Source organism: Cetorhinus maximus, unplaced genomic scaffold (genome assembly GCF_964194155.1).
Source record: "Cetorhinus maximus unplaced genomic scaffold, sCetMax3.hap1.1 HAP1_SCAFFOLD_1146, whole genome shotgun sequence".
Taxonomy (NCBI): Eukaryota; Metazoa; Chordata; class Chondrichthyes; order Lamniformes; family Cetorhinidae; genus Cetorhinus; species Cetorhinus maximus.
Genome location: NW_027597088.1, coordinates 16663 through 32371, shown reverse-complemented (window position 1 = coordinate 32371; position 15709 = coordinate 16663). Strand labels below are relative to the sequence as shown.

Here is a 15709-nt window from a genome sequence, read left to right as displayed (position 1 = left end):
CCCACCCCACCCACCTTAAACCAATTTATATTTCTCCCTTGTTGAAACTATGCTGCAGTTCTGCCGAAGGGCCATGAGGGCTCGAAACGTTGACTGATTTCTTCTCCACCGATGCTGCCAGACTTGCTGAGTTTTTCCAGGTAATTCTGTTTTTATTTTGTTTAGGATTCGATGTGTGCAGCTCTGCACAGTTGGTTGCTGCATTGTCACTCACTCGCTGCAAGACACGCAACTGCTTTCAAAAGCTTCTCCCACAGCAGCCTCTGACAGTGACGTCCATGTGGATAGGCACAACCCTCTCCCACCTGATTGGTGGAATACTGGCGATCTACATAACTCTGATGCAGTCTCACTGAAAAAGACAGAACAAAGGCAACTTCTGTAAATTAACCTTCTGTTCCAATTGGAAATCCCAGGAGAAATATGCCAACAGTAAAAGCATCAGTACTTATATATATATAAGCCTTTGAACGCTGTCAGTCTGCTTTAAAGGAGGGAAGGCATATGGCACGAGGGTAAGTCCAGGGTATTTGTGGCATCGCTTCTCGGCCTTTTGGCTAAGATCAAGTGTTGCATGGGCGACACCATGGTCCTGCCATGGCAAGGTCGGGATGGAAGGGCGAAAACCAATCGCAATCCGAATTCATACCGTGGGTTACCTATCACCGTCCGAGTCACGGTGAACCACAGCGACGAAGGAGGATCACCTATGGATCGGGGCTTCTTCACCAGGAGGATCCTGTTGAAGGCGTGCGGCTTCCAAGCTACGGAGATCTTCACCCTGCACGACTCCCGCAAAGGTGGTTATTTCGACGTCACGTTCAAGCAAGTGGCAGACTGCGTCCGGCTCCTGAGGGTGTTCGAGGAGAAGAGAGACCTGCCGGAGATGAAGATCCTGACGGCGGAGCCGCACTTTTCTCTGCCGTTGCAACGGGAACGTGAGGTGATGGTGCATGTGTACAACCCCTTCGTCCCTGTCGCCGACGTGGTCACCTTCCTCACCAGGTACTTCGATAAGGTGGGGAGCGGCACTGAGATTCGAGACGACTTGGGGATCTGGACAGGCAAACGCCTGTTTAAGGTCACGCTAAAGACCGATGGTAAGGGAGCCATTTTCCACCCTCCTTCCAGCTTCGCAATCGGGGGAAACCGTGGCTACCTGGTCTACGCTGGGCAACCCAAGCATTGCCGCTCATGCGGCAAGGCTGGTCATGTGGCGGCCAACTGCAGCGCCTCCCTCTGCAAGATCTGCAAACAGGAAGGGCACCAGACAAAAGACTGCAAACAGGCCAAGTGCTGCAACCTGTGTGGCGAGGCAAGTCACCTCTACAGGACCTGCCCCAAACGCTGCCGTACTTACGCACAGGCAGCCAAAGCCGACCACGGGGAAGCAGAAGAAATGTTCCGTGTCACTCCAACCACCAAGGCCCCCAGGGAGCTCAACGGGACAAAGGAGGACACAGAGAGAGACAAGGTGGAGAAAGAGATTGAGGCAACAGAGAGCCAATCAACAGCACCACCCCCTGAACCTTCCAGTCCTCAGGACAGCGAATCAATGGAGGAGGAGGCAGCAGTGGAAAAGCAGCAGGGGGAGTGGCGGACGGTGAAGAACAAGAAAAGTAAGAGGGAGCGAAGAAGAAGCAAAGGCGTTTCCCAGAGAAGCGGCAAGAGGCGTCTCCCATCCGACACGGATGACAAGGGCAGCAGCTCTTCGGATGAGGAAGTGCCAGAGCGGCACCGACAGAAGAGGCGGCAAAGCTCCAGGGCGTTGGAGGACGAGACACCCGAGCTCCAGAAAATTGGAGACAACAAGGAGACCAACGCACCCCAACTTTGCCTGCAACCTGAGGAGGCCAGTGCACCACAGCCCCTGGAATCTGGGAGCAGTGAGGCAATCATCGCACCCCAGCTCCAGGAAGCCGGGAACAGCAACCCCCCAGAGGGGGTGAGTTTTGGAGAAGCTTCTCCAGCAAAGGTCATCTCAAAATCCGCTCACTACGTGAACCTCCAGATGCCACTGGAGCAGAACACGGCCAAGGAGATCTACCTCAGCCCATCCAAAGTGAAGGAATTTGAGCTCACTACGGGTATGAAGGAGCAGACTAAAGGTCTGGGACTCTCAGAGACAGTGGTTTTGGTAGGAGAATAAATGCTTTAATATGGGTTTAAAGATTGTATCCATAAATGTGCGTAGCATTAAATCTACTACGCGATGTGTTGCGACCTTGGACTACCTTGCCAAGGTCAAAGCTGACCTGTTGTTTCTGCAGGAGTGTGCGATACCGCACCTCAGCTCCTACAGGCAATGGTCACGATGGTGGTCCCACGGGCCATCGATCTGGTCGGGCGGAAACGACTCTCGTTCCTCCGGCCTGGGTATTCTGCTGCGGGGAGGCAACTTCACCGTCTCCGAGGTCAAGGAGGTGGTGGGCGGGCGACTCCTGGTAGCAGACGTAATGTACAAGAACGCTCCACTCCGGTTAATTAACGTGTACGGCCCGGCACAAGGGGCTGAGCGGCTGGAGGTTTTTCAGCAGCTCCCACTGCTGCTGGCGACCTCCAGGCCGGTCATTCTGGGCGGGGACTTCAACTGCATCATCGATGCGGCTGGACGATCCGGCAGGGCCGGAAGCAGATTGGACGCTACGTCCAGATCCCTGATGGAAACAGTTAAGGATGCCAAGCTGCACGACGTCTTCAGCAACCCTGCAGACGGAGCGCAGCGTAGATACACCTGGTCGCGGCCAGACGGGTCCATTCGTTCCAGGATAGACTTCCTGTTTGTGTCCCGTGCATTCACAGTCAGATCCACCGACGTCAAGCCGGTGTTCTTCTCTGACCACTGCCTCCTACTGGCGGACTGCCACTTGGAGGAAGACCTGAGGGTGGGCAGGGGGGCATGGAAGCTAAATGTGCAACTGCTGACCCCAGAGAACATTGAGGAGCTCAAGAGGGATTACAAAGGTTGGAGAACCGTGAAACCCCTCTTTGAGTCCCTGACACACTGGTGGGAAGTGATCAAGGGAAGCATCAAGAGGTTTTTCATCCTCAAAGGCACCCAGAAAGCTAGAAAGGAACAGAGGGAAATGTCCCGACTCCAGGAAAAGATGCAGAATCTGCTCCGGCTGCGGTCGATGGGGGTCGATGTCAAGGAGGAGCTCCAAGAGGTGAAGGGCCAGCAAGCCTCGCACTTTGCCTCGGAGGCCTCCAAGATCATCTTCCGTTCCAGAGTCCGCTCCGTGGAGCAGGAGGAGACGTGCTCACGTTTCTTCTTCCAAAAGGTACACAGAGAGCGCTCTGTGATCAGCAGCCTGAAGGAAGAAGACGGCTCAGTAAAGTCATCACGGTCCGACATTCTGAGGATCAGCAAATCCTTTTATGCCGGACTGTATGACGTGAAGCCCACGGACAGCACGGCCTCCCAGTCCTTCCTGTCCTCTATCACGGAGGTCCTAGACCACAGTACTCGGGAGAGCCTAGACAAACCGCTAACCCCTGACGAACTGACTAAGGCCCTCGAGTCCTTCGAGAAGAGTAAAACCCCCGGAAGCGACGGCCTGCCGGCGGAGTTATATTCGGCTCTGTGGGACTTGATCGGCCCAGACCTGCTAGAAGTGTACGAGAGTATGCTCCTGGCCGGCAGCATGTCAGAATCCATGAGGAAAGGCATCATCACCCTCATCTACAAGCACAAGGGGGAAAGGGAGGAAATTAGAAATTGGCGACCCATTTCACTGTTGAATATGGACTATAAGATTCTGTCCAAGGTCATCGCCAACCGGGTCAAATCCACTCTGGAATTGGTGATTCACCCTGACCAGACCTGCTCTGTGCCAGGCAGGAAGATCTCTGACAGCCTGGCGCTGCTCAGGGATACGATTGCCTATGTACAGGACAGGGGTGTGGATACCTGCCTCATCAGCTTGGATCAGGAGAAGGCCTTTGACAGAATATCGCACACCTACATGGGGGATGTGCTCTCCAAAATGGGGTTTGGGGAGGGAATTCGAAATTGGATCCAACTGCTCTACACTAACATCAGTAGCGCAGTCTCAATCAATGGGTGGGAAACAGATAGCTTTCCGATTAAATCTGGAGTCAGGCAGGGCTGCCCTCTCTCGCCTGTCCTTTTTGTGTGCTGCATAGAACCCTTTGCCGAGTCCATCAGGAAGGATCCGGGCATAAGAGGAGTGACGATCCCAGGCAGTGGAGGCACTCAGGTAAAAGCCTCCCTGTACATGGACGACGTCGCCGTCTTCTGCTCGGATCCGCTGTCGGTGCGCAGACTGATGCACGTCTGCGACCAGTTCGAACTGGCCTCGGGAGCCAAGGTAAATCGTGGGAAGAGCGAGGCCATGTTCTTTGGGAAGTGGGCTGACCGATCCTTTGTCCCCTTCACTGTCAGGGCTGACGGCCTGAAGGTGCTGGGGATATGGTTCGGAGGGACCGGGGCATGCGTTAGAAACTGGAAGGAGCGAGTGGCTATGGTGAAAAGGAAACTGGGCATGTGGGAGCGACGCTCCCTCTCCATTGCGGGTAAGAACCTGGTCATCAGGTGTGAGGTACTCTCGCTGTTGCTGTACGTGGCGCAGGTCTGGCCCATTCCACACTCCTGCGCGATGGCGATCACTCGAGCCATCTTCCGCTTTATCTGGAGGTCGAAAATGGATCGTGTCTGCAGGGACGCGATGTACAAGCCTCTAGATAAAGGGGGAAAAAACGTGCCCAACATCGCCCTCATACTGATGGCCACCTTTGTGTGCGGCTGCATCAAGCGGTGCGTAGACCCTCAGTACGCAAACACCAAGTGTCACTACGTGCTGAGGTTCTACCTGTCCCCGGTGTTGCGAAGGATGGGTCTGGCCACGCTGCCGCGGAACGCTCCAAGTAGTTGGACCGTGCCGTACCACCTGTCCCTGGTGGAAAAATTTATGCAGAAAAACACCTTTGACCACAAGTCCATCAGGCAGTGGTCAGCACGTAACGTCCTAGAGGCCCTGAGGGATAAGGAGAGGGTGGACCCTGTGGGATGGTTCCCCGAGCAGACTGTCAAAGTCATTTGGCAGAATGCCTCATCGCCAGAACTTTCCAACAAGCACCAAGACGTAGCTTGGCTGGTGGTGAGAAAGGCCCTCCCCGTCAGATCCTTCCTACACGCCAGGAGTCTCACCCCCTCTGCACGTTGCCCTCGAGGTGGCTGTGGTGGGGAAGAGACCGTTGTTCACCTCCTTGTGGATTGTGCCTTTGCAAAGAAAGTCTGGAGAGAGATGCAGTGGTTGCTGTCGAGGTTCATCCCGAGCAGTTCTGTGACACAGGACTCTGTGCTCTACGGGCTGTTCCCAGGGACACACACCGAGACAAACATCAACTGCAGCTGGAGGATCATCAACTCGGTGAAAGACGCGCTTTGGTCTGCCCGAAACTTGTTGGTCTTCCAGCACAAAGAGTTGTCCCCGACCGATTGTTGCGGACTGGCACAATCCAAAGTCCAGGACTACGTGCTGAGGGACGCACTAAAGCTTGGGGCAGCTGCCGCAAAGGCGCAATGGGGAAGGGTCGCTGTCTAAGACCTTTCTACCACAGCGCACCGAGAGACTGGGAACTGTTTAGAGCCCCTCGGGCTGTACAGATCAAAATGAAAGGCTGTAAATGATTGTAATATTGTTTGTACTGATGCACCTGGTGATACATTTGTAAAAGTTTAACCTGGATTGTACCCTTGTAATGTTGTTTTTGAATTGGTTTTGAATGTGATTGAAGATTTTTTATGAATAAAGTATATTTTTACAATAAAAAAAAAAAAAATCTGTTCTTATCAGTTTAATATCTGATATGCAGGGGGAGTGGCGGACGGTGAAGAACAAGAAAAGTAAGAGGGAGCGAAGAAGAAGCAAAGGCGTCTCCCAGAGAAGCGGCAAGAGGCGTCTCCCATCCGACACGGATGACAAGGGCAGCAGCTCTTCGGATGAGGAAGTGCCAGAGCGGCACCGACAGAAGAGGCGGCAAAGCTCCAGGGCGTTGGAGGACGAGACACCCGAGCTCCAGAAAATTGGAGACAACAAGGAGACCAACGCACCCCAACTTTGCCTGCAACCTGAGGAGGCCAGTGCACCACAGCCCCTGGAATCTGGGAGCAGTGAGGCAATCATCGCACCCCAGCTCCAGGAAGCCGGGAACAGCAACCCCCCAGAGGGGGTGAGTTTTGGAGAAGCTTCTCCAGCAAAGGTCATCTCAAAATCCGCTCACTACGTGAACCTCCAGATGCCACTGGAGCAGAACACGGCCAAGGAGATCTACCTCAGCCCATCCAAAGTGAAGGAATTTGAGCTCACTACGGGTATGAAGGAGCAGACTAAAGGTCTGGGACTCTCAGAGACAGTGGGTTTGGTAGGAGAATAAATGCTTTAATATGGGTTTAAAGATTGTATCCATAAATGTGCGTAGCATTAAATCTACTACGCGATGTGTTGCGACCTTGGACTACCTAGCCAAGGTCAAAGCTGACCTGTTGTTTCTGCAGGAGTGTGCGATACCGCACCTCAGCTCCTACAGGCAATGGTCACGATGGTGGTCCCACGGGCCATCGATCTGGTCGGGCGGAAACGACTCTCGTTCCTCCGGCCTGGGTATTCTGCTGCGGGGAGGCAACTTCACCGTCTCCGAGGTCAAGGAGGTGGTGGGCGGGCGACTCCTGGTAGCAGACGTAATGTACAAGAACGCTCCACTCCGGTTAATTAACGTGTACGGCCCGGCACAAGGGGCTGAGCGGCTGGAGGTTTTTCAGCAGCTCCCACTGCTGCTGGCGACCTCCAGGCCGGTCATTCTGGGCGGGGACTTCAACTGCATCATCGATGCGGCTGGACGATCCGGCAGGGCCGGAAGCAGACTGGACGCTACGTCCAGATCCCTGATGGAAACAGTTAAGGATGCCAAGCTGCACGACGTCTTCAGCAACCCTGCAGACGGAGCGCAGCGTAGATACACCTGGTCGCGGCCAGACGGGTCCATTCGTTCCAGGATAGACTTCCTGTTTGTGTCCCGTGCATTCACAGTCAGATCCACCGAGGTCAAGCCGGTGTTCTTCTCTGACCACTGCCTCCTACTGGCGGACTGCCACTTGGAGGAAGACCTGAGGGTGGGCAGGGGGGCATGGAAGCTAAATGTGCAACTGCTGACCCCAGAGAACATTGAGGAGCTCAAGAGGGATTACAAAGGTTGGAGAACCGTGAAACCCCTCTTTGAGTCCCTGACACACTGGTGGGAAGTGATCAAGGGAAGCATCAAGAGGTTTTTCATCCTCAAAGGCACCCAGAAAGCTAGAAAGGAACAGAGGGAAATGTCCCGACTCCAGGAAAAGATGCAGAATCTGCTCCGGCTGCAGTCGATGGGGGTCGATGTCAAGGAGGAGCTCCAAGAGGTGAAGGGCCAGCAAGCCTCGCACTTTGCCTCGGAGGCCTCCAAGATCATCTTCCGTTCCAGAGTCCGCTCCGTGGAGCAGGATGAGACGTGCTCACGTTTCTTCTTCCAAAAGGTACACAGAGAGCGCTCTGTGATCAGCAGCCTGAAGGAAGAAGACGGCTCAGTAAAGTCATCACGGTCCGACATTCTGAGGATCAGCAAATCCTTTTATGCCGGACTGTATGACGTGAAGCCCACGGACAGCACGGCCTCCCAGTCCTTCCTGTCCTCTATCACGGAGGTCCTAGACCACAGTACGCGGGAGAGCCTAGACAAACCGCTAACTCCTGACGAACTGACTAAGGCCCTCGAGTCCTTCGAGAAGAGTAAAACCCCCGGAAGCGACGGCCTGCCGGCGGAGTTGTATTCGGCTCTGTGGGACTTGATCGGCCCAGACCTGCTAGAAGTGTACGAGAGTATGCTCCTGGCCGGCAGCATGTCAGAATCCATGAGGAAAGGCATCATCACCCTCATCTACAAGCACAAGGGGGAAAGGGAGGAAATTAGAAATTGGCGACCCATTTCACTGTTGAATATGGACTATAAGATTCTGTCCAAGGTCATCGCCAACCGGGTCAAATCCGCTCTGGAATTGGTGATTCACCCTGACCAGACCTGCTCTGTGCCAGGCAGGAAGATCTCTGACAGCCTGGCGCTGCTCAGGGATACGATTGCCTATGTACAGGACAGGGGTGTGGATACCTGCCTCATCAGCTTGGATCAGGAGAAGGCCTTTGACAGAATATCGCACACCTACATGGGGGATGTGCTCTCCAAAATGGGCTTTGGGGAGGGAATTCGAAATTGGATCCAACTGCTCTACACTAACATCAGTAGCGCAGTCTCAATCAATGGGTGGGAAACAGATAGCTTTCCGATTAAATCTGGAGTCAGGCAGGGCTGCCCTCTCTCGCCTGTCCTTTTCGTGTGCTGCATAGAACCCTTTGCCGAGTCCATCAGGAAGGATCCGGGCATAAGAGGAGTGACGATCCCAGGCAGTGGAGGCACTCAGGTAAAAGCCTCCCTGTACATGGACGACGTCGCCGTCTTCTGCTCGGATCCGCTGTCGGTGCGCAGACTGATGCACGTCTGCGACCAGTTCGAACTGGCCTCGGGAGCCAAGGTAAATCGTGGGAAGAGCGAGGCCATGTTCTTTGGGAAGTGGGCTGACCGATCCTTTGTCCCCTTCACTGTCAGGGCTGACGGCCTAAAGGTGCTGGGGATATGGTTCGGAGGGACCGGGGCATGCGTTAGAAACTGGAAGGAGCGAGTGGCTATGGTGAAAAGGAAACTGGGCATGTGGGAGCGACGCTCCCTCTCCATTGCGGGTAAGAACCTGGTCATCAGGTGTGAGGTACTCTCGCTGTTGCTGTACGTGGCGCAGGTCTGGCCCATTCCACACTCCTGCGCGATGGCGATCACTCGAGCCATCTTCCGCTTTATCTGGAGGTCGAAAATGGATCGTGTCTGCAGGGACGCGATGTACAAGCCTCTAGATAAAGGGGGAAAAAACGTGCCCAACATCGCCCTCATACTGATGGCCACCTTTGTGTGCGGCTGCATCAAGCGGTGCGTAGACCCTCAGTACGCAAACACCAAGTGTCACTACGTGCTGAGGTTCTACCTGTCCCCGGTGTTGCGAAGGATGGGTCTGGCCACGCTGCCGCGGAACGCTCCAAGTAGTTGGACCGTGCCGTACCACCTGTCCCTGGTGGAAAAATTTATGCAGAAAAACACCTTTGACCACAAGTCCATCAGGCAGTGGTCAGCACGTAACGTCCTAGAGGCCCTGAGGGATAAGGAGAGGGTGGACCCTGTGGGATGGTTCCCCGAGCAGACTGTCAAAGTCATTTGGCAGAATGCCTCATCGCCAGAACTTTCCAACAAGCACCAAGACGTAGCTTGGCTGGTGGTGAGAAAGGCCCTCCCCGTCAGATCCTTCCTACACGCCAGGAGTCTCACCCCCTCTGCACGATGCCCTCGAGGTGGCTGTGGTGGGGAAGAGACCGTTGTTCACCTCCTTGTGGATTGTGCCTTTGCAAAGAAAGTCTGGAGAGAGATGCAGTGGTTGCTGTCGAGGTTCATCCCGAGCAGTTCTGTGACACAGGACTCTGTGCTCTACGGGCTGTTCCCAGGGACACACACCGAGACAAACATCAACTGCAGCTGGAGGATCATCAACTCGGTGAAAGACGCGCTTTGGTCTGCCCGAAACTTGTTGGTCTTCCAGCACAAAGATTTGTCCCCGACCGATTGTTGCGGACTGGCACAATCCAAAGTCCAGGACTACGTGCTGAGGGACGCACTAAAGCTTGGGGCAGCTGCCGCAAAGGCGCAATGGGGAAGGGTCGCTGTCTAAGACCTTTCTACCACAGCGCACCGAGAGACTGGGAACTGTTTAGAGCCCCTCGGGCTGTACAGATCAAAATGAAAGGCTGTAAATGACTGTAATATTGTTTGTACTGATGCACCTGGTGATACATTTTGTAAAAGTTTAACCTGGATTGTACCCTTGTAATGTTGTTTTTGAAATGGTTTTGAATGTGATTGAAGATTTTTATGAATAAAGTATATTTTTACAAAAAAAAAAAAATCTGATACGTCCCTTATCTGGGGACCATATATTAAATTGATTTTTGGAGCAGGGAGATGGAATAGGGGCTTGCTCCGCCCACTCCACGCATCGACCCGGTATTGCAGTATCTCTGGGAATGGTGCACCACCCCTTTCCAGGGGATTTTCAATGCTAAAAATAGATTTCTTACAAACATCTGCTTTCTTTACTTTTCAACATGCACATCTTTCAAAACACAACTTTCTTTCTTTCTCATCGCTTCTCGGCCTTTTGGCTAACATCAAGTGTTGCAGGAGCGACACCATGGTCCTGCCATGGCAAGGTCGGGATGGAAGGGCGAAAACCAATCGCAATCCGAATTCATACCGTGGGTTACCTATCACCGTCCGAGTCACGGTGAACCACAGCGACGAAGGAGGATCACCTATGGATCGGGGCTTCTTCACCAGGAGGATCCTGTTGAAGGCGTGCGGCTTCCAAGCTACGGAGATCTTCACCCTGCACGACTCCCGCAAAGGTGGTTATTTCGACGTCACGTTCAAGCAAGTGGCAGACTGCGTCCGGCTCCTGAGGGTGTTCGAGGAGAAGAGAGACCTGCCGGAGATGAAGATCCTGACGGCGGAGCCGCACTTTTCTCTGCCGTTGCAACGGGAACGTGAGGTGATGGTGCATGTGTACAACCCCTTCGTCCCTGTCGCCGACGTGGTCACCTTCCTCACCAGGTACTTCGATAAGGTGGGGAGCGGCACCGAGATTCGAGACGACTTGGGGATCTGGACAGGCAAACGCCTGTTTAAGGTCACGCTAAAGACCGATGGTAAGGGAGCCATTTTCCACCCTCCTTCCAGTTTCGCAATCGGGGGAAACCGTGGCTACCTGGTCTACGCTGGGCAACCCAAGCATTGTCGCTCATGCGGCAAGGCTGGTCATGTGGCGGCCAACTGCAGCGCCTCCCTCTGCAAGATCTGCAAACAGGAAGGGCACCAGACAAAAGACTGCAAACAGGCCAAGTGCTGCAACCTGTGTGGCGAGGCAAGTCACCTCTACAGGACCTGCCCCAAACGCTGCCGTACTTACGCACAGGCAGCCAAAGCCGACCACGGGGAAGCAGAAGAAATTTTCCGTGTCACTCCAACCACCAAGGCCCCCAGGGAGCTCAACGGGACAAAGGAGGACACAGAGAGAGACAAGGTGGAGAAAGAGATTGAGGCAACAGAGAGCCAATCAACAGCACCACCCCCTGAACCTTCCAGTCCTCAGGACAGCGAATCAATGGAGGAGGAGGCAGCAGTGGAAAAGCAGCAGGGGGAGTGGCGGACGGTGAAGAACAAGAAAAGTAAGAGGGAGCGAAGAAGAAGCAAAGGCGTTTCCCAGAGAAGCGGCAAGAGGCGTCTCCCATCCGACACGGATGACAAGGGCAGCAGCTCTTCGGATGAGGAAGTGCCAGAGCGGCACCGACAGAAGAGGCGGCAAAGCTCCAGGGCGTTGGAGGACGAGACACCCGAGCTCCAGAAAATTGGAGACAACAAGGAGACCAACGCACCCCAACTTTGCCTGCAACCTGAGGAGGCCAGTGCACCACAGCCCCTGGAATCTGGGAGCAGTGAGGCAATCATCGCACCCCAGCTCCAGGAAGCCGGGAACAGCAACCCCCCAGAGGGGGTGAGTTTTGGAGAAGCTTCTCCAGCAAAGGTCATCTCAAAATCCGCTCACTACGTGAACCTCCAGATGCCACTGGAGCAGAACACGGCCAAGGAGATCTACCTCAGCCCATCCAAAGTGAAGGAATTTGAGCTCACTACGGGTATGAAGGAGCAGACTAAAGGTCTGGGACTCTCAGAGACAGTGGGTTTGGTAGGAGAATAAATGCTTTAATATGGGTTTAAAGATTGTATCCATAAATGTGCGTAGCATTAAATCTACTACGCGATGTGTTGCGACCTTGGACTACCTAGCCAAGGTCAAAGCTGACCTGTTGTTTCTGCAGGAGTGTGCGATACCGCACCTCAGCTCCTACAGGCAATGGTCACGATGGTGGTCCCACGGGCCATCGATCTGGTCGGGCGGAAACGACTCTCGTTCCTCCGGCCTGGGTATTCTGCTGCGGGGAGGCAACTTCACCGTCTCCGAGGTCAAGGAGGTGGTGGGCGGGCGACTCCTGGTAGCAGACGTAATGTACAAGAACGCTCCACTCCGGTTAATTAACGTGTACGGCCCGGCACAAGGGGCTGAGCGGCTGGAGGTTTTTCAGCAGCTCCCACTGCTGCTGGCGACCTCCAGGCCGGTCATTCTGGGCGGGGACTTCAACTGCATCATCGATGCGGCTGGACGATCCGGCAGGGCCGGAAGCAGATTGGACGCTACGTCCAGATCCCTGATGGAAACAGTTAAGGATGCCAAGCTGCACGACGTCTTCAGCAACCCTGCAGACGGAGCGCAGCGTAGATACACCTGGTCGCGGCCAGACGGGTCCATTCGTTCCAGGATAGACTTCCTGTTTGTGTCCCGTGCATTCACAGTCAGATCCACCGACGTCAAGCCGGTGTTCTTCTCTGACCACTGCCTCCTACTGGCGGACTGCCACTTGGAGGAAGACCTGAGGGTGGGCAGGGGGGCATGGAAGCTAAATGTGCAACTGCTGACCCCAGAGAACATTGAGGAGCTCAAGAGGGATTACAAAGGTTGGAGAACCGTGAAACCCCTCTTTGAGTCCCTGACACACTGGTGGGAAGTGATCAAGGGAAGCATCAAGAGGTTTTTCATCCTCAAAGGCACCCAGAAAGCTAGAAAGGAACAGAGGGAAATGTCCCGACTCCAGGAAAAGATGCAGAATCTGCTCCGGCTGCGGTCGATGGGGGTCGATGTCAAGGAGGAGCTCCAAGAGGTGAAGGGCCAGCAAGCCTCGCACTTTGCCTCGGAGGCCTCCAAGATCATCTTCCGTTCCAGAGTCCGCTCCGTGGAGCAGGATGAGACGTGCTCACGTTTCTTCTTCCAAAAGGTACACAGAGAGCGCTCTGTGATCAGCAGCCTGAAGGAAGAAGACGGCTCAGTAAAGTCATCACGGTCCGACATTCTGAGGATCAGCAAATCCTTTTATGCCGGACTGTATGACGTGAAGCCCACGGACAGCACGGCCTCCCAGTCCTTCCTGTCCTCTATCACGGAGGTCCTAGACCACAGTACGCGGGAGAGCCTAGACAAACCGCTAACTCCTGACGAACTGACTAAGGCCCTCGAGTCCTTCGAGAAGAGTAAAACCCCCGGAAGCGACGGCCTGCCGGCGGAGTTGTATTCGGCTCTGTGGGACTTGATCGGCCCAGACCTGCTAGAAGTGTACGAGAGTATGCTCCTGGCCGGCAGCATGTCAGAATCCATGAGGAAAGGCATCATCACCCTCATCTACAAGCACAAGGGGGAAAGGGAGGAAATTAGAAATTGGCGACCCATTTCACTGTTGAATATGGACTATAAGATTCTGTCCAAGGTCATCGCCAACCGGGTCAAATCCGCTCTGGAATTGGTGATTCACCCTGACCAGACCTGCTCTGTGCCAGGCAGGAAGATCTCTGACAGCCTGGCGCTGCTCAGGGATACGATTGCCTATGTACAGGACAGGGGTGTGGATACCTGCCTCATCAGCTTGGATCAGGAGAAGGCCTTTGACAGAATATCGCACACCTACATGGGGGATGTGCTCTCCAAAATGGGCTTTGGGGAGGGAATTCGAAATTGGATCCAACTGCTCTACACTAACATCAGTAGCGCAGTCTCAATCAATGGGTGGGAAACAGATAGCTTTCCGATTAAATCTGGAGTCAGGCAGGGCTGCCCTCTCTCGCCTGTCCTTTTTGTGTGCTGCATAGAACCCTTTGCCGAGTCCATCAGGAAGGATCCGGGCATAAGAGGAGTGACGATCCCAGGCAGTGGAGGCACTCAGGTAAAAGCCTCCCTGTACATGGACGACGTCGTCGTCTTCTGCTCGGATCCGCTGTCGGTGCGCAGACTGATGCACGTCTGCGACCAGTTCGAACTGGCCTCGGGAGCCAAGGTAAATCGTGGGAAGAGCGAGGCCATGTTCTTTGGGAAGTGGGCTGACCGATCCTTTGTCCCCTTCACTGTCAGGGCTGACGGCCTGAAGGTGCTGGGGATATGGTTCGGAGGGACCGGGGCATGCGTTAGAAACTGGAAGGAGCGAGTGGCTATGGTGAAAAGGAAACTGGGCATGTGGGAGCGACGCTCCCTCTCCATTGCGGGTAAGAACCTGGTCATCAGGTGTGAGGTACTCTCGCTGTTGCTGTACGTGGCGCAGGTCTGGCCCATTCCACACTCCTGCGCGATGGCGATCACTCGAGCCATCTTCCGCTTTATCTGGAGGTCGAAAATGGATCGTGTCTGCAGGGACGCGATGTACAAGCCTCTAGATAAAGGGGGAAAAAACGTGCCCAACATCACCCTCATACTGATGGCCACCTTTGTGTGCGGCTGCATCAAGCGGTGCGTAGACCCTCAGTACGCAAACACCAAGTGTCACTACGTGCTGAGGTTCTACCTGTCCCCGGTGTTGCGAAGGATGGGTCTGGCCACGCTGCCGCGGAACGCTCCAAGTAGTTGGACCGTGCCGTACCACCTGTCCCTGGTGGAAAAATTTATGCAGAAAAACACCTTTGACCACAAGTCCATCAGGCAGTGGTCAGCACGTAACGTCCTAGAGGCCCTGAGGGATAAGGAGAGGGTGGACCCTGTGGGATGGTTCCCCGAGCAGACTGTCAAAGTCATTTGGCAGAATGCCTCATCGCCAGAACTTTCCAACAAGCACCAAGACGTAGCTTGGCTGGTGGTGAGAAAGGCCCTCCCCGTCAGATCCTTCCTACACGCCAGGAGTCTCACCCCCTCTGCACGATGCCCTCGAGGTGGCTGTGGTGGGGAAGAGACCGTTGTTCACCTCCTTGTGGATTGTGCCTTTGCAAAGAAAGTCTGGAGAGAGATGCAGTGGTTGCTGTCGAGGTTCATCCCGAGCAGTTCTGTGACACAGGACTCTGTGCTCTACGGGCTGTTCCCAGGGACACACACCGAGACAAACATCAACTGCAGCTGGAGGATCATCAACTCGGTGAAAGACGCGCTTTGGTCTGCCCGAAACTTGTTGGTCTTCCAGCACAAAGAGTTGTCCCCGACCGATTGTTGCGGACTGGCACAATCCAAAGTCCAGGACTACGTGCTGAGGGACGCACTAAAGCTTGGGGCAGCTGCCGCAAAGGCGCAATGGGGAAGGGTCGCTGTCTAAGACCTTTCTACCACAGCGCACCGAGAGACTGGGAACTGTTTAGAGCCCCTCGGGCTGTACAGATCAAAATGAAAGGCGGTAAATGACTGTAATATTGTTTGTACTGATGCACCTGGTGATACATTTTGTAAAAGTTTAACCTGGATTGTACCCTTGTAATGTTGTTTTTGAAATGGTTTTGAATGTGATTGAAGATTTTTATGAATAAAGTATATTTTTACAAAAAAAAAAAAAAAAAATCTGTTCTTATCAGTTTAATATCTGATACGTCCCTTATCTGGGGACCATATATTAAATTGATTTTTGGAGCAGGGAGATGGAATAGGGGCTTGCTCCGCCCACTCCACGCATCGACCCGGTATTGCAGTATCTCTGGGAATGGTGCACCACCC

At 54.1% G+C, this 15709-nt stretch overlaps 1 protein-coding gene, 1 non-coding gene and 1 pseudogene across 2 annotated transcripts; all 3 read left to right on the top strand.

Annotated features, from left to right (window-relative positions):
• Positions 1-946: 946 nt before the first annotated feature.
• LOC144675757 (uncharacterized) lies at positions 947-5869 on the top strand (the record flags this gene model as incomplete). The annotated part of the gene is made up of 2 exons (XM_078536361.1): positions 947-2137; positions 5839-5869. Coding segments are annotated over exons 1-2 (1222 nt in total), but the record flags the coding sequence as incomplete, so codon positions are not given.
• A 4130-nt stretch (positions 5870-9999) lies between these two features.
• Positions 10000-10183, top strand: LOC144675760 (U2 spliceosomal RNA). The gene has a single exon (XR_013575150.1). It is a non-coding gene; the product is annotated as a U2 spliceosomal RNA (small nuclear RNA).
• A 5345-nt stretch (positions 10184-15528) lies between these two features.
• On the top strand, positions 15529-15709 carry LOC144675761 (U2 spliceosomal RNA; annotated as a pseudogene).